General features: G+C 33.6%; 1 protein-coding gene across 2 annotated transcripts in view; it reads right to left on the minus strand.

Annotated features, from left to right (window-relative positions):
• LOC138332077 (G protein-coupled receptor kinase 3-like) overlaps positions 1-27,460 on the minus strand; it is a 99,412-nt gene that overhangs the window by 9,102 nt on the left and 62,850 nt on the right. The window contains exons 5-18 of one of the 2 annotated variants that reach the window (XM_069280026.1): positions 24,541-24,627; positions 20,793-20,854; positions 19,833-19,884; positions 13,943-14,034; positions 12,526-12,625; positions 11,760-11,972; positions 11,413-11,507; positions 9,854-9,961; positions 9,180-9,246; positions 7,469-7,569; positions 7,137-7,299; positions 6,624-6,786; positions 3,439-3,593; positions 2,236-2,352 (exon numbers count right to left, since the gene is read on the minus strand). In XM_069280026.1, the coding sequence (XP_069136127.1) occupies positions 2,236-2,352; positions 3,439-3,593; positions 6,624-6,786; positions 7,137-7,299; positions 7,469-7,569; positions 9,180-9,246; positions 9,854-9,961; positions 11,413-11,507; positions 11,760-11,972; positions 12,526-12,625; positions 13,943-14,034; positions 19,833-19,884; positions 20,793-20,854; positions 24,541-24,627 (1,575 nt within the window). Of the gene's footprint in view, positions 1-2,235; positions 2,353-3,438; positions 3,594-6,623; positions 6,787-7,136; positions 7,300-7,468; positions 7,570-9,179; positions 9,247-9,853; positions 9,962-11,412; positions 11,508-11,759; positions 11,976-12,525; positions 12,626-13,942; positions 14,035-19,832; positions 19,885-20,792; positions 20,855-24,540; positions 24,628-27,460 lie in introns of both variants that reach the window. The other variant, XM_069280025.1, reaches the window with a different exon arrangement.

Raw genomic sequence — 27,460 nt, forward strand, 5'->3', positions numbered from 1 at the left:
TTACTTATGCATAAAAATGCTGTTACCAATATGGACATAACTAATGCATTAAAATGTTGTAACCAATATCGGACATTACTAATGCATCAAAATGCTGTAACCAATATGGGACATTACTTATGCATCAAAATGCTGTAACCAATATGGGACATTACTTATGCATCAAAATGCTGTAACCAATATGGGACATTACTTATGCATCAAAATGCTGTAACCAATATGGACATAACTAATGCATTGAAATGCTGTAACCAATATGGGACATTACTAATGCATCAAAATGCTGTAACCAATATCGGACATTACTTATGCATAAAAATGCTGTTACCAATATGGACATAACTAATGCATTAAAATGTTGTAACCAATATCGGACATTACTTATGCATCAAAATGCTGTAACCAATATCGGACATTACTTATGCATAAAAATGCTGTTACCAATATGGACATAACTAATGCATTAAAATGTTGTAACCAATATCGGACATTACTAATGCATCAAAATGCTGTAACCAATATTGGACATTACTTATGCATCAAAATGCTGTAACCAATATCGGACAATACTTATGCATAAAAATGCTGTTACCAATATGGACATAACTAATGCATTAAAATGTTGTAACCAATATCGGACATTACTTATGCATCAAAATGCTGTAACCAATATCGGACATTACTAATGCATCAAAATGCTGTTACCAATATGGACATAACTAATGCATTAAAATGTTGTAACCAATATCGGACATTACTTATGCATCAAAATGCTGTTACCAATATGGACATAACTAATGCATTAAAATGTTTTAACCAATATCGGACATTACTTATGCATCAAAATGCTGTTACCAATATGGACATAACTAATGCATTAAAATGTTTTAACCAATATCGAACATCACTTATGCATCAAAATGCTGTAACCAATATCGGACATTACTAATGCATCAAAATGCTGTAACCAATATGGACATAACTAATGCATTAAAATGCTGTAACCAATATCGGACATTACTTATGCATCAAAATGCTGTAACCAATATCGGACATTACTAATGCATTAAAATGCTGTAACCAATATGGACATAACTAATGCATTAAAATGTTGTAACCAATATCGGACATTACTTATGCATAAAAATGCTGTTACCAATATGGACATAACTAATGCATTAAAATGTTGTAACCAATATCGGACATTACTAATGCATCAAAATGCTGTAACCAATATGGGACATTACTTATGCATCAAAATGCTGTAACCAATATGGGACATTACTTATGCATCAAAATGCTGTAACCAATATCGGACATTACTTATGCATAAAAATGCTGTTACCAATATGGACATAACTAATGCATTAAAATGTTGTAACCAATATCGGACATTACTTATGCATCAAAATGCTGTAACCAATATCGGACATTACTTATGCATAAAAATGCTGTTACCAATATGGACATAACTAATGCATTAAAATGTTGTAACCAATATCGGACATTACTAATGCATCAAAATGCTGTAACCAATATTGGACATTACTTATGCATCAAAATGCTGTAACCAATATCGGACAATACTTATGCATAAAAATGCTGTTACCAATATGGACATAACTAATGCATTAAAATGTTGTAACCAATATCGGACATTACTTATGCATCAAAATGCTGTAACCAATATTGGACATTACTAATGCATCAAAATGCTGTAACCAATATGGACATAACTAATGCATTAAAATGCTGTTACCAATATGGGACATTACTTATGCATCAAAATGCTGTAACCAATATGGGACAATACTAATGCATTAAAATGCTGTTACCAATATGGACATAACTAATGCATTAAAATGTTGTAACCAATATCGGACATTACTTATGCATCAAAATGCTGTAACCAATATGGACATAACTAATGCATTAAAATGCTGTAACCAAATATGGACATTACTTATGCATAAAAATGCTGTAAAACTGTACCAATATGGACATAACTAATGCATTAAAATGTTGTAACCAATATGGACATAACTAATGCATTAAAATGCTGTAACCAATATCGGACATTACTTATGCATCAAAATGCTGTAACCAATATCGGACATTACTAATGCATTAAAATGCTGTAACCAATATGGGACATTACTAATGAACTAATGCACCAAAATTCTATACAATGTAGGCTATATACCATTTCTGTGCTATTCAGTTTTCTATACTTACCGGAGACGTAATGGCTAGCTTTGTGTCGTTTTTCTGTACTATAACTATACAGTTTTCTGTTTTGTTCAGCTTCTGAAATTCTTGATATACTTCTCTAATGTCCAACATTGAAACCAACTGCAAACGCAAATATTGTCAATTATTTTTACTGCATTAGATGCTAGCATAATCACATGGCAAAGTTTGATGTAAGTGGTTTTTACTCAAAATGCAAATTAATAAATACTGTAAAACATGGTTCCCCCTGGGGACTGACAAAATCATTTTGTTGTAAGCATAAGTTTGACACATTAGACAAAGACATCTAAGAAGAACCTTGAAGACGAATGAAAAAGACTACCAGTACATGATAACCATGACTTTGTGTAAATGTGTTTGTTATAACTCCATGCTTCCTATGACTACACCACACAAACCTTTACCCCTTTTCCTATGACTACCCACACAAACCTTTACCCCTTTTCCTATGAAACTACCCACACAAACCTCTACCCCTTTTCCTATGACTACCCACACAAACCTCTACCCCTTTTCCTATGACTACCCACACAAACCTTTACCCCTTTTCCTATGACTACCCACACAAACCTTTACCCCTTTTCCTATGACTACCACACACAAACCTTTACCCCTTTTCCTATGACCACACACACACACACCTTTACCCCTTTTCCTGAGACCACCCACACAAACCCCTACCCCTTTTCCTATGACTACCCACACAAACCTCTACCCCTTTTCCTATGACTACCCACACAAACCTCTACCCCTTTTCCTATGACTACCCACACAAACCTCTACCCCTTTTCCTCTGACCACCCACACAAACCTCTACCCCTTTTCCTCAGACCACCCACACAAACCTTTACCCCTTTTCCTATGACTACCCACACAAACCTTTACCCCTTTTCCTATGACTATCCACACAAACCTCTACCCCTTTTCCTATCACTATCCACACAAGCCTCTAACCCTTTTCCTCAGACCACCCACACAAACCTCTACCCATTTTCCTCTGACCACCTATACAAACCTATACTCCTTAACCTCGGACCACCTATGCATACCTCTCCTCCTTTTCCTATCAACACCTACACAAACCTCTACTCCTTTTGTTCTGACCACCTATACATACCTCTACTCCTTTACCTTGGACCACCCACACAAACCTCTACTCCTTTTCCTCAGACCACCTATACATACCTCTACTCCTTTTCCTCGGACCACCTGGCCATCTTTGTTCTTGCTGTAAAATTCTAATCTATTAGGATATAATTTGAGATGTTTCTTCTGCCATGTTTGTAGAAAGGGTCCTCCTAGTTTTAGTACCTCTCCCTCCACTATACAGTCTGTAGGACCTATCACAATAAAGAATTCATTTTCATTGAAGATGTTTGTTAACCTTTATTTACATACGATATTTGACCTAAATTTTACTAGCATTTCTTAAATTTTAAATCAAAAGTAAACTCCTAATCAATTTTCAAAAGAAATCAAATGAACAAGACATAAGATACTCATTTGTTTAGTCTACATTTAATTAATATGTCAGTTTTAAATGCAAGACAGTTGTGAAATTGTGGTCAGGAAAATTGGGAGGAAGTGGGGCGCTTATTCGGTCGAATATGGTACTTATAGTTGTTGCTATATTTAGATCCTGTGGATGGTTAACAAGTCAATTTTCTTTTGAAGAAAAATCTTACCTGTACTTGTAAGTTAAGCGTTTCAGTGTCTTTTGTCAGTTTTTCAGTTTCATAGTTTACATGTATCAAACATTCTAATTAAGATGGTACGAAATTAATATAGTTGATGATTGGTTTCAATGTAAAATGACAAACTGCAATCAGGCAGTGAATGGTATAAACAAGAGGGCAAAACTTTCTGATTTTTTTTTTAATGTAATTAAGGTCTTATGAAAGTTTTCTTTTCAATGCATATATCATCCTATGTAAATATCTTTTTTGTTATAAAATATACAAATCAAAACAGTAAAACGGTATAAGACAGATGTGGGGAAAACCTTGAGCTGAATAGTCTTTTACTTACACTATAGGCAATAGTAGATATTGTACCAAATGTAGCACACAGTATCAAAATGTTGAACAATATGTCATAATTTAAAGGGACAATTCAGTCTAAGAGTACATTAAAATTTGCACATATTTCGGAAATAAACCAGTTTTATTAGAAATTAGATAAGTTGGTTTTACTGTGATATACCAGAAAAGACTGCTGTAGTGAAATGTATGTGAAATGTTCAAACTCGCTTACTGTCCGCCATTACACGTACTGGTCGGATGTCTTGTATGCCCAACCCTGGCCCTTGCCTGTGTAGTAAAGATTTTTTTGTCTAGAACTACTCAAATGGGTCAAACAGTAGTGTGCTTAGCTTATTAGATGCATGTTCTTGTATAAAAATAATTTCATCTTGTCTAAAAATAATTTCATCAACTCCTCAGTGGTGATATGTACCGCATTTGTTTAAAGTGTGTGACTTTGGCTCGAGTATGGGTACAGCTTACATGTTGTACGTGCTTAATTTATTGATCAACGATTTGAAATTTCAATGTTATCAATCAAAATACTTAACAATGTCTTGAAATTTGTCAATTTTTCTTGCTATATGTTCTTCATAAGAAATGTAAAACAATACATTTATGTCATATTTTGCTTCGTGATTATGTTACAGAATTAGCTCACTGAATTGTCCCTTTAACATAATTCAATATAATTTTGAATTGAACAACAGTGTTATATAATGTACCACAATGTTGTGTATTGTTTTTGGATACTTTGTTTCTACTTTGAATACTTTGTTGCTATTTTGGACACCTTTGTTGCTATTTGGAATACTTTGTTGCTATATTGGACACCTTGTTGCTATTTTGGATACTTTCTTGCTATATTGGACATCTTGTTGCTATTTTAGATACTGTTTTTATTTTGGATATTATGTTACTATTTTGAATACTCTGTTTCTATTTTGGATACTTTGTTGCTATTTTGGATACTCTGTTGCTATTTTGGATACTCTGTTGCTATTTTGGATACTTTGTTGCTATTTTGGATACTCTGTTGCTATTTTGAATACTCTGATGCTGATATTTTGAATACCCTGTTGCTATTTTGGATACTCTGTTGCTATTTTGAATACTCTGATGCTATTTTGGATACTTTGTTGCTATTTTGGACACTCTGTTGCTATTTTGGATAATTTTTTGCTATTTTGGATACTTAGTTGCTATTTGTGATACTCTGTTGCTATTTTGGATACTTTGTTGCTAGTTTGGATATTTTATTGCTATTTTGAATACTCTGTTGCTATTTTGAATACACTGTTGCTTTTGATACTCTGTTGCTATTTTGGATACTCTGTTGCTATTTTGAATACTCTGTTTCTATTTTGGATACTTTGTTGCTATTTTGGATACTCTGTTGCTATTTTGAATACTCTGTTGCTATTTTGGATACTCTGTTGCTATTTTGGATACTTTGTTGCTATTTTGGATACTCTTTGTGCTATTTTGGATACTCTGTTGCTATTTTGAATACTTTGTTGCTATTTTGGATACTTTGTTGCTATTTTGGATACTCTGTTGCTATTTTGGAAACTCTGTTGCTATTTTGGATACTCTGTTGCTATTTTCGATACTTTGTCGCTATTTTGGATACTTTGGTGCTATTTTGGATACTTTGTTACTATTTTGGATACTGTGTTGCTATTTTGGATACTCTGTTGCTATTTTGAATACTCTGTTGCTATTTTGAATACTCTGCTGCTATTTTGGATACTTTGTTGCTATTTTGGATACTCTGTTGCTATTTTGCATACTCTGTTGCTATTTTGAATACTCTGCTGCTATTTTGGATACTTTGTTGCTATTTTGGATACTTTGTTGCTATTTTGAATACTCTGTTGCTATTTTGGATACTTTGTTGCTATTTTGGATACTCTGTTGCTATTTTGGATACTACATTATGACCAAGTTATATGTAGTGGGCTGTAGATGTCCACTTGTGATCACACCCTGTACACTCTCACACATGCTTTTCCCATCTGTGACAGTGAAGAAACATCCCTTGTGAAGTTATAGAACCATCAACAAAACAATACTTACGCCTACCACCAACTGTGTTCTCTATAGTAATATAAAAGTATTCCATACAATAAGCCATAGAATTACAGCTTTTGTTCTTATTTTATGTTTCAAACAGACTGGTTATAAAGATGGCGCCTAAATAATAACTTGTAGGTTAGAATGTATGATGTTCGTAAATGTTCTCATTACACACTATTTGTATACAACTATCTGACAAGTAGAACTATCTATGTACGCTATCATCTGATTTATGGCTATGAGAGTAATACTTTTTATCTGGATACCTACCAACATCCACATCGTCTATTCTTGGTTTTTGTTTGCGTTTTTGTTCTAGTTTGTCTGTATCTGTGTTGATTGCCTCAAACACCGTTTCAGCAACTTCTTGTTGCCACCTCTCAGAGACAACCAATGGAAAATTCCGATACAGTTCTTGGTCAGCTTCAGCTAACTATAAAATTCCAATATAAAATTCCTTGGTCAGTTTCAGCAATATTTCAAAAGATAATTTATTCTAGAAATAAATTCAACTTACCAATTTGATTTTGAAACTGATAATTAAGTTAATTTATAAGTTCAATTTTCTTTTAAACACCCATTTTATAAAGTGAAGATGAAACATGTTCAAAACAATTTTGATCACTTATCCAGTGGATTTAGAGAAAACATGAACTATATAGTATTATTGAAAACCATTTTGATAGAACTACCTACTTACTATATGCACTGGGTATGATTTATCAAATCTTCTCAGAAAATATTTAACATTTAAAAAAATCCATTTTTAAACCCACAACTTACTTTAATGCCTTTTGTGTCCTCTTCGTCAAAGGATCCTATGTCAAAAGCATCGGCTGCATTGACCTCGCCCCGCGGGGGAATGAGGGGCGGAGTGTATTTCTGGAGATAAACCTGAGTCCAATCTATGGTCCGGAAAAATGGATGTTCCTTTACCTCTTGGGCTCTGTATATGAGAGGAATGATGGGTTATATACTAAAAATCTTATGTCTTTAGAAGAAACTTGTTGCTATGGTAATCAGTGTGATATTAACAGATCAATGACATCCCTGTATCTATATTAGATTTATTTAATCCTTGATATTGAAGCCAGTACTGGTATCTGGAAGCTTACCCTCGGCCCATACAGCCTAGCCGATCGTCGACATTCCTCTGTAGGAGTCCTTCTAGTAGGGCTTTCATCTCACACGTCATCGAATCAGGCAGCTCAACATTCTACAAAATATACAACAGCAATGACGTGTTACTATGTCATCGAATCAGGCAGCTCAAAAAGTATGAGTTATTTGAAGACAACTTTTCCATGATGTAACATCAATGTGAATGATAAAAAATTTAGATTGTCCGCTTATAGGAGCATTGGAATGTTGCCTGATTAATAGTGTTATATCACTGAACTGTACCACCTAAGATGCTACTAGAGCAAAAAACCTGTTCAGATTATACAGCCAGCTTAGGAAACTGAAACATTGTAACCATATAGGCCCCTAGATGTGTATCACAGATCTGAGTTTGCCTACTCTGTTACTATATATAGGCCCCCTGGATGTGTATCACAGATCTGAGCTTGCCTACTCTGTTACTATATAGGCCCCCTGGATGTGTATCACAGATCTGAGCTTGCCTACTCGTTACTATATAGGCCCCCTGGATGTGTATCACATATCTGAGCTTGCCTACTCTGTTACTATATAGGCCCCTAGATGTGTATCACAGATCTGAGCTTGCCTACTCTGTTACTATATAGGCCCCTAGATGTGTATCACAGATCTGAGCTTGCCTACTCTGTTACTATATATAGGCCCCTAGATGTGTATCACAGATCTGAGCTTGCCTACTCTGTTACTATATATAGGCCCCTAGATGTGTATCACAGATCTGAGCTTGCCTACTCTGTTACTATATAGGCCCCTAGATGTGTATCACAGATCTGAGCTTGCCTACTCTGTTACTATATAGGCCCCTGATGTGTATCACAGATCTGAGCTTGCCTACTCTGTTACTATATAGGCCCCTAGATGTGTATCACAGATCTGAGCTTGCCTACTCTGTTACTATATATAGGCCCCTAGATGTGTATCACAGATCTGAGCTTGCCTACTCTGTTACTATATATAGGCCCCTAGATGTGTATCACAGATCTGAGCTTGCCTACTCTGTTACTATATATAGGCCCCCTGAATGTGTATCACAGATCTGAGCTTGCCAACTCTGTTACTTTATATAGGCCTCCTAGATGTATATCACAGATCTGAGCTTGCCTACTCTGTTACTATATAGGCCCCCTGGATGTGTATCACAGATCTGAGTTTGCCTACTCTGTTACTATATAGGCCCTTAGATGTGTATCACAGATCTGAGTTTGCCTACTCTGTTACTATATAGGCCCCTAGATGTGTATCACAGATCTGAGCTTGCCTACTCTGTTACTATATATAGGTCCCCTAGATGTGTATCACAGATCTGAGCTTGCCTATTTTGTTACTATATATAGGCCCCCTAGATGTGTATCACAGATCTGAGTTTGCCTACTCTGTTACTATATATAGGCCCCCTGAATGTGTATCACAGATCTGAGCTTGCCTACTCTGTTACTATATATAGGTCCCCTAGCTGTGTATCACAGATCTGAGCTTGCCTATTTTGTTACTATATATAGGCCCCTTAGATGTGTATCACAGATCTGAGCTTGCCTACTCTGTTACTATATATAGGCCCCCTGAATGTGTATCACAGATCTGAGCTTGCCTACTCTGTTACTATATAGGATTATCTTATAATATATCATACAGTTTATAAGTGTAAGATTCTGTACCACAACTTACCATAGTCATGGTCATTCTATCAATTTCATGTTTGTCTTTGGTTCTGTGTTGTCTGAAGGGACTATGTCTGAAAAATAAACAGAATCTCTGTTACAAGTATTGTATTGATCAGAGCTTCAATAAATTAAGGCTGACTTATCAGGAATATGATTCTACAGGAATCTTAAAAATTTTGACTTTATTATTACAGAAACTTTAAGCATTACATTATCTGTCAGATAAAATAAATAGTGGATCTCACATGAGTGGCTATGTGATATGACATTTATCAAACAAATTCAATAATTTCATATGCCAGGAGCCTTTAGGTAAGTGGCATATCAAATTATTTAACTAGTTTGATAAATTTCATACAAGATAGTCATGAGTGTAAGATTCTGTTTATAACTGAACTCTTATTAATAGAAATAGAAGTTAAACTTTAAATTTGGTCTCTACATAGATGCAATGATGTCAAAATTACATGTGATGTCATAACAGTATTATTAAACATGTGTCTTACGATTTTTATGACATGGCCGATTGACATGGCTGGAAGGGCCAGTTAAATTCTCCATTTCTCAATAATCTAGATATCAAATTTTGATTGTCCCATGAAACCAGGACAATAATTGGGAGATAGTGCTTAATCCACCAATATAATAATAAGTGCAGTAGTTAATGAGTAAACTTACCCTTTCAATAATTTGTACAGCATGCATCCTAAGGAAAACCAATCAGCACTGGAGTCATAAGGTGTTCCTTTGGATAGGACCTCGGGGGCCATATAACCATGTGTTCCTCTGTAAATGAACAAACAAACAAATAACCATGTGTTCCTCTGTAAACAAACAGACAAATAACCATGTGTTCCTCTGTAAACAAACAAACAGACAAACATATAACCATGTGTTCCTCTGTAAACATACAAACAAACATATAACCATGTGTTCCTCTGTAAACAAACAAACAGACAAACATATAACCATGTGTTCCTCTTCAAACAGACACACATATAACCATGTGTTCCTCTGTAAACAAACAAACAGACACACATATAACCATGTGTTCCTCTGTAAACAAACAAACAGACACACATATAACCATGTGTTCCTCTGATAAAACAAACAAACATATAACCATGTGTTCCTCTGTAAACAAACAAACAAATACCAACTGTAAATGTGTCCTCTGTAAACAAACATATAACCATGTGTTCCTCTGTAAACAAACAACAAACATATAACCATGTGTTTCCTCTGTAAACATAAACAAAACAAACATATAACCATGTGTTCCTCTGTAAACATACAAACAAACATATAACCAATAACCATGTGTTCCTCTGTAAACATTACAAACAAAAATATAACCATGTGTTCCTCTGTAAACATACTAACAAACATATAACCATGTGTTCCTCTGTAAACATACAAACAAACATATAACCATGTGTTCCTCTGTAAAGAACAAACAAACATATAACCATGTGTTCCTCTGTAAAACAAACAAACATATAACCATGTGTTTCCTCTGTAAATGAAAAACAAACAAATAACCATGTGTTCCTCTGTAAACAAACAAACATATAACCATGTGTTCCTCTGTAAACAAACAAACATATAACCATGTGTTCTTCTGTAAACAAACCATGTGTCCTGACAAACATATAACCATGTGTTCCTCTGTAAACATACAAACAAACATATAACCATGTGTTCCTCTGTAAACATACAAACAAACATATAACCATGTGTTCCTCTGTAAACATACTAACAAACATATAACCATGTGTTCCTCTTCAAACAGACACACATATAACCATGTGTTCCTCTGTAAACAAACAAACAGACACACATATAACCATGTGTTCCTCTGTAAACATACAAACAAACATATAACCATGTGTTCCTCTGTAAACATACAAACAAACATATAACCATGTGTTCCTCTGTAAACAAACAAACAGACAAACATATAACCATGTGTTCCTCTGTAAACATACTAACAAACAAATAACCATGTGTTCCTCTGTAAACATACAAACAAACATATAACCATGTGTTCCCTCTGTAAATATACAAACAAACAAACAACCATGTGTTCCTCTGTAAACAAATCAAACAGACAAACATATATCCGTGTTCTCCTCTGTGTAAAATATGGTAGTAATATCATAAGTATAGAAATAGCTGATGCTATGATTAATGTGTTGACAAATGATTCCCACAAACAAAAAATTATTAATACTTACACGCTGGCGTGAGGTTTTTTCTTGGAAAAATCACAGGCTAAACCTAAATCTGATATTCTCACATGGCCATTTTCATCTAATAAAATATTTGCAGGCTGAAATACAAAATTTGAAATATAGCATGCTTGTACAGGAAAAGTGATCAAAAAAGAATTTTATTAAATGTGATGATAACTGGTTTAGTTATGATAAAGTATTGAATTTGTATAATAGTATAAAAGATGCAATAATATTCAAATACAAATCTATGTCCTTATAATTAATAATTACATGAGAAATTAATTGTTATTTTAAGTTTAAAAATATTTTTAAAAAGACATAATATGTTTTTAAGCACAAGAACTCACCTTCAAATCTCGATACACCACAAACCGGTTGTGCATATGCTCTAAGCCTAGGATGACCTCGGCAGCGTAGAACCGCACCTCCCTCTCGGAGAAGACCCCATGTTGGGACAAGTGGTAATGCAGGTCGCCTCCGTTCATCAGATCAAGTATAAAACACAACTTCTCCGGAGTTTGGAACGCGTACGTCATACACACTATGAAAGGGCTACCCTCCTGCTAGCACAAGTAAACAACACAAAAACACATTCATAGATTTTCTATAGGAACTGGATTTTAATAAACTTTCACAAAGTTTAACATACTAAGGGGTTAGTCAGTTACTCTTACACGAAAGAAGATTAAATTAATTTAATTTGTATCATTATAGAAATAGATTAAGCCATAGATAATATTTATCATCACATACCCCTATGTCAACTAGACAATATGTATTGTAACATACGCCTGTGCTGACAAGTCAATATTTATCAAAACATACGCCTGTGCTGACCAGACAGTATTTATCATAACATACCCCTGTGCAGACCAGATGGTATTTATCATAACATACCCCTGTGCTGACCAGACAATATATATCATAACATACCCCTGGGCTGATTGGACAGTATTTATCATAACATACCCCTGTGCTGACTGGACAGTATTTATCATAACATACCCCTGTGCAGACCAGACGGTATTTATCATAACATACCCCTGTGCAGACCAGACGGTATTTATCATAACATACCCCTGTGCTGACCAGACAGTATTTATCATAACATACCCCTGTGCTGACTAGAGACAACATTATCCTCTCATTTAATGCTAGAGTTTCTCCTTGTTTCATTTTTATCCGTTTCTTGTCCAGGCATTTCATTGCATACCTGTGGAACAAAAAATACAAAGTATCAAATATGTAGTTACACACTGAAAACTGGTATTGTGAACAACACAATAAGGGGAGCTTACTTTGTTTTAGTCTCTCCCTGAAAGTAGTAGTGACGAAGAAATAGCCAAGACCATATTTGTGATGTAGGTAAAAAAAAACATAAAGTAGGTAACAGTAACATCATTTTTAAACTGAAACAGGTTTTGTCACTGGTTTTATATACTTAATCTGGAGTTACTAACTGTAAACCAAATCTCTTTTGTGGCTACTTAATTTTGTGATTACCGCTTCAAAACATATATTTTCACGGAGATTAAGTTTCATATCTGGAGCTAACTTACATTTTTCCTGTATCTGTCTTTATTTATCTGTATCTGAGCTAACTTACATTTTTCCTGTATCTGCCTTTATTTTATCTGACTTTATTTATCTGGAGCTAACTTACATTTTTCCTGTATCTGCCTTTATTTATCTGGAGCTAACTTACATTTTTCCTGTATCTGACTTTATTTATCTGGAGCTAACTTACATTCTTCCTGTATGTGCCTGGAGCTAACTTACATTTTTCCTGTATCTGACTTTATTTTATCTGACTTTATTTATCTGGAGCTAACTTACATTTTTCCTGTATCTGCCTTTATTTTATCTGACTTTATTTATCTGGAGCTAACTTACATTTTTCCTGTATCTGCCTTTATTTTATCTGACTTTATTTATCTGGAGCTAACTTACATTTTTCCTGTATCTGACTTTATTTATCTGGAGCTAACTTACATTTTTCCCTGTATCTGCCTTTATTTTATCTGACTTTATTTATCTGGAGCTAACTTACATTTTTCCTGTATCTGACTTTATTTATCTGGAGCTAACTTACATTTTTCCTGTATCTGCCTTTATTTTATCTGACTTTATTTATCTGGAGCTAACTTACATTTTTCCTGTATGTGCCTTTATTTTATCTGACTTTATTTATCTGGAGCTAACTTACATTTTTCCTGTATCTGACTTTATTTATCTGGAGCTAACTTACATTTTTCCTGTATGTGACTTTATTTATCTGGAGCTAACTTACATTTTTCCTGTATGTGCCTTTATTTTATCTGACTTTATTTTTCTGGAGCTAACTTACATTTTTCCTGTATCTGACTTTATTTATCTGGAGCTAACTTACATTTTTCCTGTATGTGCCTTTATTTTATCTGACTTTATTTATCTGGAGCTAACTTACATTTTTCCTGTATCTGACTTTATTTATCTGGAGCTAACTTACATTTTTCCTGTATCTGCCTTTATTTATCTGGAGCTAACTTACATTTTTCCAGTATCTGCCTTTCTACAACCATAAACTTCTCCAAAGCCGCCCCGTCCAATTATCCTATGTACACTGAAGTCGTTCATTGTTAACTGCAATAAACAAGAGAATTCATTAATACTTAACTGCAATAAACAAGAGAATTCATTAAAACAAGTCGTTCATTGTTTACTGCAATAAACAAGAGAATTCATTAAAACAAGTCTATAACTAAAGGGAGTAATTCTATATATCAGACAGTTACTCTATTACCTCTGGGGAGTTTCCTCTACCTCAATCCATCTCTCTATTACATGTGTAAATTACAAATCCATGGACCATCTAAAGCTTCCAAATTCCAATTCTAAATCTATTTTCCACGCAAAATGCCACATTTAAAATTCCTGATCATAATTAAACTGAAATGCAGAGTGTAATTATAGTTCTATTATACTTTATCCATAATCAGGCAATCTGCTGTCAAAGTCCAGGTGACATTTTATAAACTTGTGTATTAACTCTGTATATTTGTTTCTCAGTCTAAACGAAATCAATTGGAGATTTGCACTCATTCAACAAAAATGGCCCTGACATTCAGGGTTAAGTTGTCTTCGATAAAGAAAACCTGTTTTACGAGAGAAAAGTCTATGATTTTATTTCTCTCTGTAAGTTTTGAAATAGTGACTAGACGGTGTGTAAAACACTGTATTTGATACATTAAGCATTCTGTCCTATAAATGCCCCCTCCCCATTTTTGAGGCCACAATTTTACTCACCTTGATTCAAATACAAAAATCATGAAAACTATTAAATTGCTATAACAAATTGATTAATAGCATATACGTGTATACTCTATGCAATAATTTTGTGAGTCAGTGTTAATCCAATTTTGGTCTTATCAATTCAAGCAACCTCTTTTTTTTTTCTCTTTTTATTTTTTCCTTCAGATTTTAAGCGTCCTTGGCACTTGTTGGGTCGAATACGGTATTACATAATATGTGATGTATTCATATCCTCCATTTAACTATATTATGGGATATATCAATGATCACGATTTTAATCAAGTTGAACTATTAGAGACTGTACCTTAATACTAGACTTTAAAACATATATCTTAAAACCCACAACAATTTATAAGCTTTTTACAGAGATGCTATATTATAACTGTTACTATTGCTTATTTGTATACCAAAGTGTTACTATGGATTACTAAAATTTTTGATGGAAACGATTATACTGCCTGGGCCCAGTTTAAACATTCTTCCCAGTTCTCCTACATAGGAAAGTTATTACAGAAGTTCAGGATCTGAAGTTAAGCTTCCTTAACATATGTAACAGTAGTAATTATAAGTTATATTCATAGAAAGCAGATTATCTTACATTTATTCCGTCTTTGCATATTACATGCAGGTAAGGTATCCATCATTATTTTGTGAGGCAATTCAGGTTGATTTCTCCGATAACTATGACGTTAAGCTCGCAAACACATGTTCAATATACCTGCAAGGCAGATACAACATGCCAAATTCAGAATAGGACAAACTTAAATTGTTTTAATTCATAGACTGAAACATTATGAATGTTCAAGGGGATGAATGAGTTAGACGTTACACCACGTTTAGATCTAGTTAATGAGTTACACCACGTTTGATCTAGTTAATGAGTTTTCACCACATTAGATCTATTAAAGTTACACCACGTTAGATCTATTGATCTATACATTTAAATGTTTACACCACGTTAGATCTAGTTAATAGTTACACCATGTAGATCTAGTTCTTGAGTTACACCATTTGTTAGCATCTAGTTAATAGTAATACCACACATTAGATATAGTTAATGAGTTACACCACGTTAGAGTTTTAATGACTAGTTACAATGTTAGGTTAATCGAGTTACACCATGATCTAGTTAATGAGTTAGATGTTCAGTTAGATCTAGTTAATGAGTTACACCATGTAGATCTAGTTAATGACTCACAGATCTAGTTTGAGTTACACCATGTTATTAGTTAATGAGTTAATTTCCACAGTTAAATCTACACCACGTTAGATCTAGTTAAGATTACAACACGTTAGATTGGACAATAGATCTTTAATGAGTTAGCACCACGTTAGATCTAGGTAATGAGTTACACCATTAGATCTAGTTAATGAGTTACACCACACCATGTTAGATCTAGTTAATGAGTTACGACCACGATAGATCTAGTTAATGAGTTATCAACCACATTGATCTAGGTAAATGAGGTTAACACCATATGGGTTTAGATCTACATTAGATCTTGTTACACCATTTTAATCTATGAGTTTAATGAGTTTACACCACAAGAATTTAAGATCTAGTTTAATGAGTTACACCACGTTAGTATCTAGTTAATGAGTTACAGCCACGTTAGATCTAGTTAATGAGTGTACACCCACGTTAGATCTAGTTAATGAGTTACAGACCATGTTAGATCTAGTTAATGATTATACAACCACGTTAGATCTAGTATAATGAGTGTACACCATAGATTTAATGAGTTACATCTAGTTACTGAGTTACACCCATGTGTTAGATCTACGTTAATGGAGTTACACACCACTTAGATCTTGTTAGATCTAGTTAATACACCACATGTTAGATCTAATTAATAAACGTTACACCACGTTAGATCTAGTTAATGATTTACACACACCTTAATCTAGTTTAATGAGTTATAGATCTATGTTCATGAGTTACAACCACGTTTAGGACACCACGTTAGATCTAGTTAATGAGTTACACCACATTAAGATCTAGTTAATGAGTTACACCACGTTAATCTAGTTACTGAGTTACACCACCGTTAGATCTAGTTAATGAGTTACACCACGTTAGATCTAGTTAATGAGTTACACCATGTTAGATCTAGTTAATGAGTTACACCACGTTAGATCTAGTTAATGAGTTACACCACGTTAGATCTAGTTAATGAGTTACAACACGTTAGATCTAGTTAATGAGTTACACCACGTTAGATATCTAGTTAATGAGTTACACCATGTTAGATCTAGTTAATGAGTTACACCACTTTAGATCTAGTTAATGAGTTACACCACGTTAGATCTAGTTAATGAGTTACACCACGTTAGATCTAGTTAATGAGTTACACCACGTTAGATCTAGTTAATGAGTTACACCACGTTAGATCTAGTTAATGAGTTACACCACGTTAGATCTAGTTAATGAGTTACACCACGTTTAGATCTAGTTAATGAGTTACACCACGTTTAGATCTAGTTAATGAGTTACACCATAGTTAGATCTAGTTAATGAGTTACACCATGTTAGATCTAGTTAATGAGTTACACCACATTAGATCTAGTTAATGAGTTACACCACGTTAGATCTAGTTAATGAGTTACACCATGTTAGATCTAGTTAATGAGTTACACCACGTTAGATCTAGTTAATGAGTTACACCACGTTAGATCTAGTTAATGAGTTACACCACGTTAGATCTAGTTAATGAGTTACACCACGTTAGATCTAGTTAATGAGTTACACCATGTTAGATCTAGTTAATGAGTTACACCATGTTAGTGTTAATGAGTTACACCACGTTAGTTAGATCTAGTTAATGAGTTACACCACATTAGATCTAGTTAATGAGTTACACCACGTTTAGATCTAGTTAATGAGTTACACCACGTTAGATCTAGTTAATGAGTTACACCACGTTAGATCTAGTTAATGAGTTACACCACGTTAGATTAGATCTAGTTAATGAGTTACACCATGTTAGATCTAGTTAATGAGTTACACCACATTAGATCTAGTTAATGAGTTACACCAAGTTTGATCTAGGTAATGAGTTACACCATGTTAGATCTAGTTAATGAGTTACACCACATTAGATCTAGTTAATGAGTTACACCACGTTAGATCTAGTTAATGAGTTACACCACGTTAGATCTAGTTAATGAGTTACACCACGTTAGATCTAGTTAATGAGTTACACCACATTAGATCTAGTTAATGAGTTACACCACATTAGATCTAGTTAATGACCAGGGTGAATGAGTTACGTACACCACGTTAGATCTAGTTAATGAGTTACACCACCTTAGATCTAGTTAATGAGTTACACCACATTAGATCTAGTTAATGAGTTACACCACATTAGATCTAGTTAATGAGTTACACCACGTTAGATCTAGTTAATGAGTTACACCACGTTAGATCTAGTTAATGAGTTACACCACGTTAGATCTAGTTAATGAGTTACACCACGTTAGATCTAGTTAATGAGTTACACCACGTTAGATCTAGTTAATGAGTTACACCACGTTAGATCTAGTTAATGAGTTACACCACGTTAGATCTAGTTAATGAGTTACACCACGTTAGATCTAGTTAATGAGTTACACCACGTTAGATCTAGTTAATGAGTTACACCACATTAGATCTAGTTAATGAGTTACACCACATTAGATCTAGTTAATGAGTTACACCATGTTAGATCTAGTTAATGAGTTACACCACGTTAGATCTAGTTAATGAGTTACACCACGTTAGATCTAGTTAATGAGTTACACCACGTTAGATCTAGTTAATGAGTTACACCACGTTAGATCTAGTTAATGAGTTACACCACGTTAGATCTAGTTAATGAGTTACACCACGTTAGATCTAGTTAATGAGTTACACCACGTTAGATCTAGTTAATGAGTTACACCACGTTAGATCTAGTTAATGAGTTACACCACGTTAGATCTAGTTAATGAGTTACACCACGTTAGATCTAGTTAATGAGTTACACCATGTTAGATCTAGTTAATGAGTTACACCACATTAGATCTAGTTAATGAGTTACACCACGTTAGATCTAGTTAATGAGTTACACCACGTTAGATCTAGTTAATGAGTTACACCACGTTAGATCTAGTTAATGAGTTACACACACGTTAGATCTAGTTAATGAGTTACACCATGTTAGATCTAGTTAATGAGTTACACCACGTTAGATCTAGTTAATGAGTTACACCACGTTAGATCTAGTTAATGAGTTACACCATGTTAGATCTAGTTAATGAGTTACACCACATTAGATCTAATCATCAATAAGAACTATGTATGGCTTCCGCTTTTTCAAGTTGAAATGACTCGCATCAGAAAGCTATTTTTAACCTGTCATGGAAGACCACTTCGTAAGCACACTTTCCAGATGTACAAATAACAATTTTCAACACAGGAATGAATTCACACTTTATCCTCTGATTGTATTGCCTTCCTGTCCCACGTTAGCTGTGCATGTTTCTCTCAACAGTCACTAAACTAAGATAAACATGTTGAAGAGATGTTACCAATACTGTTAACCATGTAACTAATTAATGTAATCGGGTAAGGTCTGGGATGCAAGGCTTTTAGGGGATTCCCCATAAAGTCTATATATAGTAACCATATGTATATGTGTAATGGGGAATTAATTGGTTTCACCACATGTGTTCAAGCTCAATGGGATGGACAAAGAAAGTTTATTGTAACAGGGGTTCAGTTAAATTAATGATAAAGTCCTACCTCAGACTCTCAGCTATATTATCTCCTTGTGATACAGATATTTGGTGATGGAGGAATTATCTCCTTATGATACCGATATTCGGTGATGGAGGATTTATCTCCTTGTGATACAGATATTTGGTGATGGAGGAATTAGCTCCTTATGATACCGATTTTCGGTGATGGAGGAATTATCTCCTTATGATACCGATATTTGGTGATTGAAGATTTATCTCCTTGTGATACAGATATTCAGTGATGGATGAATCATCTCCTTGTGATACAGATATTCGATGATGGAGGATTTATATCCTTGTGATATGTGATAAAGATATTCGGTGATGGAGGAATTGTCTACTTGTGATACAGATATTACAACAAAACTTACCTGTATATTAAGTTCTAGGTTTTTCCATTGACAAAATCTTGTGTACTTTTCACTGAAATGTACAAAAAAAAGAATGAACTCTTCATGAATAAAGTTACCATGCCCTAAAGAATGGAGCAAAAGACAATCACAATGTTTTCCAAGAGATCCATTAAATCAACCAACTTACTGTATATATATATAAAATAAAAGTCAACGACTTTCCTCTTGTACATTCACCATTTCATGATGGCTCTTCAGGAATATGTTCTTTGAAAAATAAACATATTCCTGAAGAGCCATCATGAAATGGTGAATGTACAAGAGGAAAGTTGTTGACTTTTAATTTATTTTTCAACTCTACATGGACACATACTTTTTTCTTGGTATATATATATATATCTACTGTAAAGCTGCTTTTACAAATCCTATAACCTGTGCTTGTTCCCATTAGAAATTGACAAATGCACCAACATTTCTCTCTGCGAATTAGTATCAAAGATCGCGAAATCTTCTCGCTATGAAATTTAACGACTACATAGTATACAGTACCTCACTTTCACAGCCAATCAAAGGCAGATCAGATATATCTGATAAGACAAAAACCTTTAAAGACAAATGTCTTGAAATGTTTAGAAATGCAACCATGAAATTGCAGCATTATCTTATAAAACAATAAGTGAATTTGCCAAAATAAATAATGACTCACAGACGATATCAGTTGGATACCAAAAATATGTGAAAATGAGAACGCTGAACCATATCTTACCACGACACGGACTCGAAATGTGTGTTATGTTGGCTTTTTATTAGATTTTTTTTAGTTTGTATTTATCAGTTTTTATTTGATATATGATATATACCCCTTGATGGTCACTTACAGATACTGTTATCTGGTATTATTATAATTGGTTCTTTATTTTATATTTAGATACTAATAATTCAGTCTTTTGCACCTGCTTTTATTTGTAATCTACTTACCTTTCTAAAAACTTCTCAAATATATGATATCTTAACGAGTTACATATTTCTTCTATGTAAGGCTGAAAATCAAACAAAAACAATATCATTATTTATAATATCTAAAACACAATTCTCCTGAATTACTGAATATAGTCTGACATACTTTAACGCCATCAGTTAGGTCATGCAGGATAGAGTTTATAACACTGATCATGCCACTAGTACATGTTTTCATAAGTGTACCACCTTCACGACTCTGTCTATTGCTCAGTGGCGATTCACCATCTTTAGTCAGCAATCTAAAGGTCCTTTATTTATTGTCTACAGGATGTCTATTGCTCAGTGGCGTTTCACCATCTATATTCAGCAATCTAAAGGATTTAGGTCATTTATTTATCGCCTACATTAGACAGGTTTTGTCTATATAACCGACTAAAATCTGTATTGTAAATGTAAACAGCTGTACATTTCTAAATTGAGAACAGATAAAAATAATGTCCTTCAAATTGTTTATTCCTAAACCATTTTTTAAATATGTGACCTACTAAAATGTTTCTAATCTAGTGACAAAATGACGTAAAGTTAACCCTTTTTATTGCACATCATATGAAATGTCGGTCAATCAGTCAGATTGCCAACAGACATCATCATATTTCTGATACACAAATTACCCTTCATTGGAGACACATTTTCTAGAGATAAATTGCCACCAGCTATATCCAACAAGACTACACACAAAGAAAACCTTTCAAACATTTTAAAAAGCATACATTCAACCATGACTGTAAATTCAAACAAGTTGATCAAGCATGAACATTTCATTTACCCTACATTTCCATAAAACATCTTTACCCTGGAGATGGTTCAATCACTGCTGATAGGGGAGGTAAGCGATAACAGTTGAGATGATGCATTAAAAAACATGTCAATATTTATCCTATATAATGCCCCTGGGTAAGGGGAAACAACTCCATTATAACACCACCTAGAAAACATTTCATTAATTACTGCTATAAATTATTCATAACTATGACGCTTTCAGTTAATAGCATCCCTAGGAAATGCAAACATATCTTGCGGCAATAATAGGATCCAAAAATAAATTCAGACTAGCAAACAATATCGGAAATCTTTCAGCTCGTAATTGTGACATATTTGTATTTGAGTTAGCTGGGTATTAGAAATGGAGAGTCTTTTTTGGGCCCAGGCATTACTTCAGAATCCTATCAGAACAAAAGTGAGAAAATTCTGGAAAATTGGATTTCACTTTGATTATTTCTGCTTCCAATGAACAAGGTGAGATTGTTCATGGCGTGACGTAAAATAAATGAAATACAAGGTTAAATCTGTTTTAGATTAATTACATAATGATAATTCCCCCTGACAATTGATTTTGACAATGAAAGGTTTTAGTACAATACATTAATTGTACAATACTATTAATCATACAATACTATTCATTCTTCATAGTTACATTTTATCACTAAAAGACAAAACAATTATCAAACAACTTCTTAAAGACCTGCAAGTCTGTTTGATTTTTTCTGTGTTTTTTCAGTAATAAAATGACAGCAGTGTATTTACGATAATAAACCCGGTATATATAATCTATATATAAAAGTTCATCCTTCAATGACCACAGTGTATTTATTATAACAACCCTGGTATTTATAATCTATATATATAAAAGTGCATATATGATCAACCCCTGAGTGCCATGCAACCTTAAATCAAGACATTTACCATTTGTATCAATCTGTTCTAGTTTGAAAATTGATTAAAGAGTAGCTGTTTGTACTAAAGGATGGTTGTTCCTTATGGTTTACGCTTACACAATCTGCCATACATGTATATCTATGTTAGGTTGTTATTTTTTTTTATTATACCTCAAGTGAGAATCCTGCATTCTGATTGGTCTAGAGATATTTAGCATTTTACACTATCACACGGCAGGTAACATTAGAACAATAGGAAACAATAGACACGTTTGTAGCAACCCCCTAGCAACGAGTGATAGTGTATTTTTGACAGTGCAAAATATTAACCGCCCGAAAAAGACGCGCACTTGTTTCTTTTTTTCGACGCCATCTTTATCTTTTGAAGCGACGCTTCAAAATTTATCTGGAGCTATTTAGTAATAATTTTGCAAAATTAGTCTGTTTATCAATAAAAAAAATCATATTAAGGACGGAGCTTTCCTTTCACGTCTTTTCGCTTACCGTCAAAGCGCTATATGTTGATTTTTATGAACCTGTCGGTGATTAGGTGAACGGAAGACATGCAATTTCAAGCGTCTTTGTGACGTTGCTAATGTTGTAAACAGACGATGGGATGAAGCCAAAATTCATTGAAATTTACAAAAACGTTAAGATTTAAACAAACGCAGGAGACAAGACGACAAGAATTTTCACTAAATGCTTATTGTGAGTATTCTTTTTTCATAATGCAGTAATAGTTAGCGCTACTGAGTAGAAGCTGATATGCTATTCTACTGCCGACGGTGACTGTTTGACTTTTGCTAAAATTAGTTAAAATGTTTCAATATATTGCAAATACTTGAAAACTAGCTTTGTTTCTAGACTTTTGGTATAATAAGATAAATACTACTAGTGTCACCCCTCGGAATATCACTGTCACCCGAGGCGAACAGTGATATCCTCGGGGTGACACTAGGCACTGTCATCCTCTAATGCAGGTAGTATTTATATAATGTATTTATAAGGTTGAAGTTGCTGTCAATGATGTATCTTAAACAATTAATTAAACAGGAAGCGGAGAGCACACTCTCCATGTCACAGACACCTCCCTGTTGGCCTATCTCTACCTACAGCTTGATGGGCTGTAGGCTAGGTGATAAATGACACCTTTCCTCTGTATCTCAATATTTACACAATCAGCGCTAGCTGGCACATCAAACCACTGAAGGCTCGAAAATTATATTGAGTCATAAAATGGAGTTTTTTTGACCGATGAAATATTTGATAGATATTTTGGCTATCTGTAGATGATTTTGATAAATGAAGTTGGGGTTTCCAATAAAGTGCATGGATTTAACATTAAGTCACATATAACTGTCTGAACTGTAACATGGCATCCATTTAATAGAGACTTAAGTAAGGTATTGTTCAGGAGAATTGGGCTAGTCAAACCTCAAAAATATTTGTTGATAGACTTTTAGTTCTTTGGTATTGTTTTAACTTTGAAAGAAGAATTCAGCTTGACAAACCTCAAAAATATTTGAGGATAGACTTTTAGTTCTTTGCTGTTGTTTTAACTTTGAAAGTAGAATTGAGCTTGACAAACCTCAAAAATATTTCTTGATAGACTATTAGTTCTTTGGTGTTGTTTTAACTTTGAAAATAGAATTGAACTAGACAAACCTCAAAAATATATGTTGATAGACTTTTAGTTCTTTGGTATTGTTTTAACTTTGAAAGTAGAATTGAGCTTGACAAACCTCAAAAATATATGTTGATTGACTTTTAGTTCTTTGGTATTGTTTTAACTTTGAAAGTAGAATTGAGCTTGACAAACCTCAAAAATATTTGATGATAGATATTTTAGTTCTTTGGTATTGTTTTAACTTTGAAAGTAGAATTGAACTTGACAAACCTCAAAAATATTTGATGAGAGACTTTTAGTTCTTTGATATTGTTTTAACTTTGAAAGTAGAATTGAACTAGACAAACCTCAAAAATATATGTTGATAGACTTTTAGTTCTTTGGTATTGTTTTAACTTTGAAAGTAGAATTGAGCTTGACAAACCTCAAAAATATTTGATGATAGACTTTTAGTTCTTTGTGCAGCTGTTAATGCTTCCTGTACATGGTCAACTGCTCCTTTTGAATAGGTCTGAAATAAATAATATAAATATTGACATTTAATGGTGTCAATCATATGTTTTATGTACCCTTATGCAATTTTTTCATACAGAGCTGATTTCTCGAAACAAAAATGACTATAGGAAAAAAAATTCACATAAGTTACATAAGGAGAAAAACTTCAGTTTGCACTTTAATTTTGAGAAATCGATTCCTGATGACAGATTGCATGAGGAAGCAAAAAATTAATTTAAGGCTCAAGACAACTCTATGATGATAGACAGAAAATGTCCAACCACTGTATATAATACTGGCCATGATTTTGTTAGATACCTACTACAAACTAATGTCCTAATAGTGTTTGTTATAGAAATAAACTATATACACATGGTATGTGCATCAGCACACAGAGTACTAAGCACAATTTTAATTCTGTGGACATAAGAATATTTCAAACGTCATTGCAGCTGAACAAAGCACACAGGGGTCTTTTAAATGCAGGCTGATTATACACCAAAAAGGCAGATAGACTCTCCATGCTGCCTTCAACATCTTTTTTAAAACTTGAAGAAAATGATAGGCCATCAAAACCCTACGATGCATCTAATTATATGTGTTTAATAGTCAGAACCAGAATCGACTGACTGATGTGTCTGGCAGACATGTAGGTCAAGACAAATCAATAACCTGACAGACTACATACAAGGTATAGAACAATAGATCAACAGTCACATTGTATTCTAAAGACAATAGAGTAAGCAAGGGACTTATCTTATAGTAACAACATAAAGGTCAACATCCACTGTTGTATTTCAAATCCATACGAAACATGGAAATTACCTTATAACAATAACATGTAGATCAACCTTCACTATTGTATCAATCCATATGATGATACAATAGGCAAGGAACTTATAGCAATAGGTCAATATTGTAATCGTTGTTGTCTTATAGCAATAACAATAGGTCAATGTTGTAATCCTTGTTGTCTTATAGCAATAACAATAGGTCAATGTGTAATCGTTGTTGTCTTATAGCAATAACAATAGGTCAATGTGTAATCCTTGTTGTCTTATAGCAATAACAATAGGTCAATGTTGTAATCCTTGTTGTCTTATAGCAATAACAATAGGTCAATGTTGTAATCGTTGTTGTCTTATAGCAATAACAATAGGTCAATGTTGTAATCCTTGTTGTCTTATAGCAATAACAATAGGTCAATGTTGTAATCCTTGTTGTCTTATAGCAATAACAATAGGTCAATGTTGTAATTCTTCTTGTCTTATAGCAATAACAATAGGTCAATGTTGTAATCCTTGTTGTCTTATAGCAATAACAATAGGTCAATGTTGTAATCCTTGTTGTCTTATAGCAATAACAATAGGTCAATGTGTAATCGTTGTTGTCTTATAGCAATAACAATAGGTCAATGTTGTAATCCTTGTTGTCTTATAGCAATAACAATAGGTCAATGTTGTAATCCTTGTTGTCTTATAGCAATAACAATAGGTCAATGTTGTAATCCTTGTGTTGTCTTATAGCAATAACAATAGGTCAATGTTGTAATCCTTGTTGTCTTATAGCAATAACAATAGGTCAATGTTGTAATCCTTGTTGTCTTATAGCAATAACAATAGGTCAATGTGTAATCCTTGTTGTCTTATAGCAATAACAATAGGTCAATGTTGTAATCCTTGTTGTCTTATAGCAATAACAATAGGTCAATGTTGTAATCGTTGTTGTCTTATAGCAATAACAATAGGTCAATGTTGTAATCCTTGTTGTCTTATAGCAATAACAATAGGTCAATGTTGTAATCCTTGTTGTCTTATAGCAATAACAATAGGTCAATGTTGTAATCCTTGTTGTCTTATAGCAATAACAATAGGTCAATGTTGTAATCCTTGTTGTCTTATAGCAATAACAATAGGTCAATATTGTAATCCTTGTTGTCTTATAGCAATAACAATAGGTCAATGTTGTAATCCTTGTTGTCTTATAGCAATAACAATAGGTCAATGTTGTAATCCTTGTTGTCTTATAGCAATAACAATAGGTCAATGTTGTAATCCTTGTTGTCTTATAGCAATAACAATAGGTCAATATTGTAATCCTTGTTGTCTTATAGCAATAACAATAGGTCAATGTTGTAATCCTTGTTGTCTTATAGCAATAACAATAGGTCAATGTTGTAATCCTTGTTGTCTTATAGCAATAACAATAGGTCAATGTTGTAATCCTTGTTGTCTTATAGCAATAACAATAGGTCAATATTGTAATCCTTGTTGTCTTATAGCAATAACAATAGGTCAATGTTGTAATCCTTGTTGTCTTATAGCAATAACAATAGGTCAATGTTGTAATCCTTGTTGTCTTATAGCAATAACAATAGGTCAATGTTGTAATCCTTGTTGTCTTATAGCAATAACAATAGGTCAATGTTGTAATCCTTGTTGTCTTATAGCAATAACAATAGGTCAATGTTGTAATCCTTGTTGTCTTATAGCAATAACAATAGGTCAATGTTGTAATCGTTGTTGTCTTATAGCAATAACAATAGGTCAATGTTGTAATCCTTGTTGTCTTATAGCAATAACAATAGGTCAATGTTGTAATCCTTGTTGTCTTATAGCAATAACAATAGGTCAATATTGTAATCGTTGTTGTCTTATAGCAATAACAATAGGTCAATGTTGTAATCCTTGTTGTCTTATAGCAATAACAATAGGTCAATGTTGTAATCGTTGTTGTCTTATAGCAATAACAATAGGTCAATGTTGTAATCCTTGTTGTCTTATAGCAATAACAATAGGTCAATGTTGTAATCCTTGTTGTCTTATAGCAATAACAATAGGTCAATGTTG

Source organism: Argopecten irradians, chromosome 9 (genome assembly GCF_041381155.1).
Source record: "Argopecten irradians isolate NY chromosome 9, Ai_NY, whole genome shotgun sequence".
NCBI classification, from domain to species: domain Eukaryota; kingdom Metazoa; phylum Mollusca; class Bivalvia; order Pectinida; family Pectinidae; genus Argopecten; species Argopecten irradians.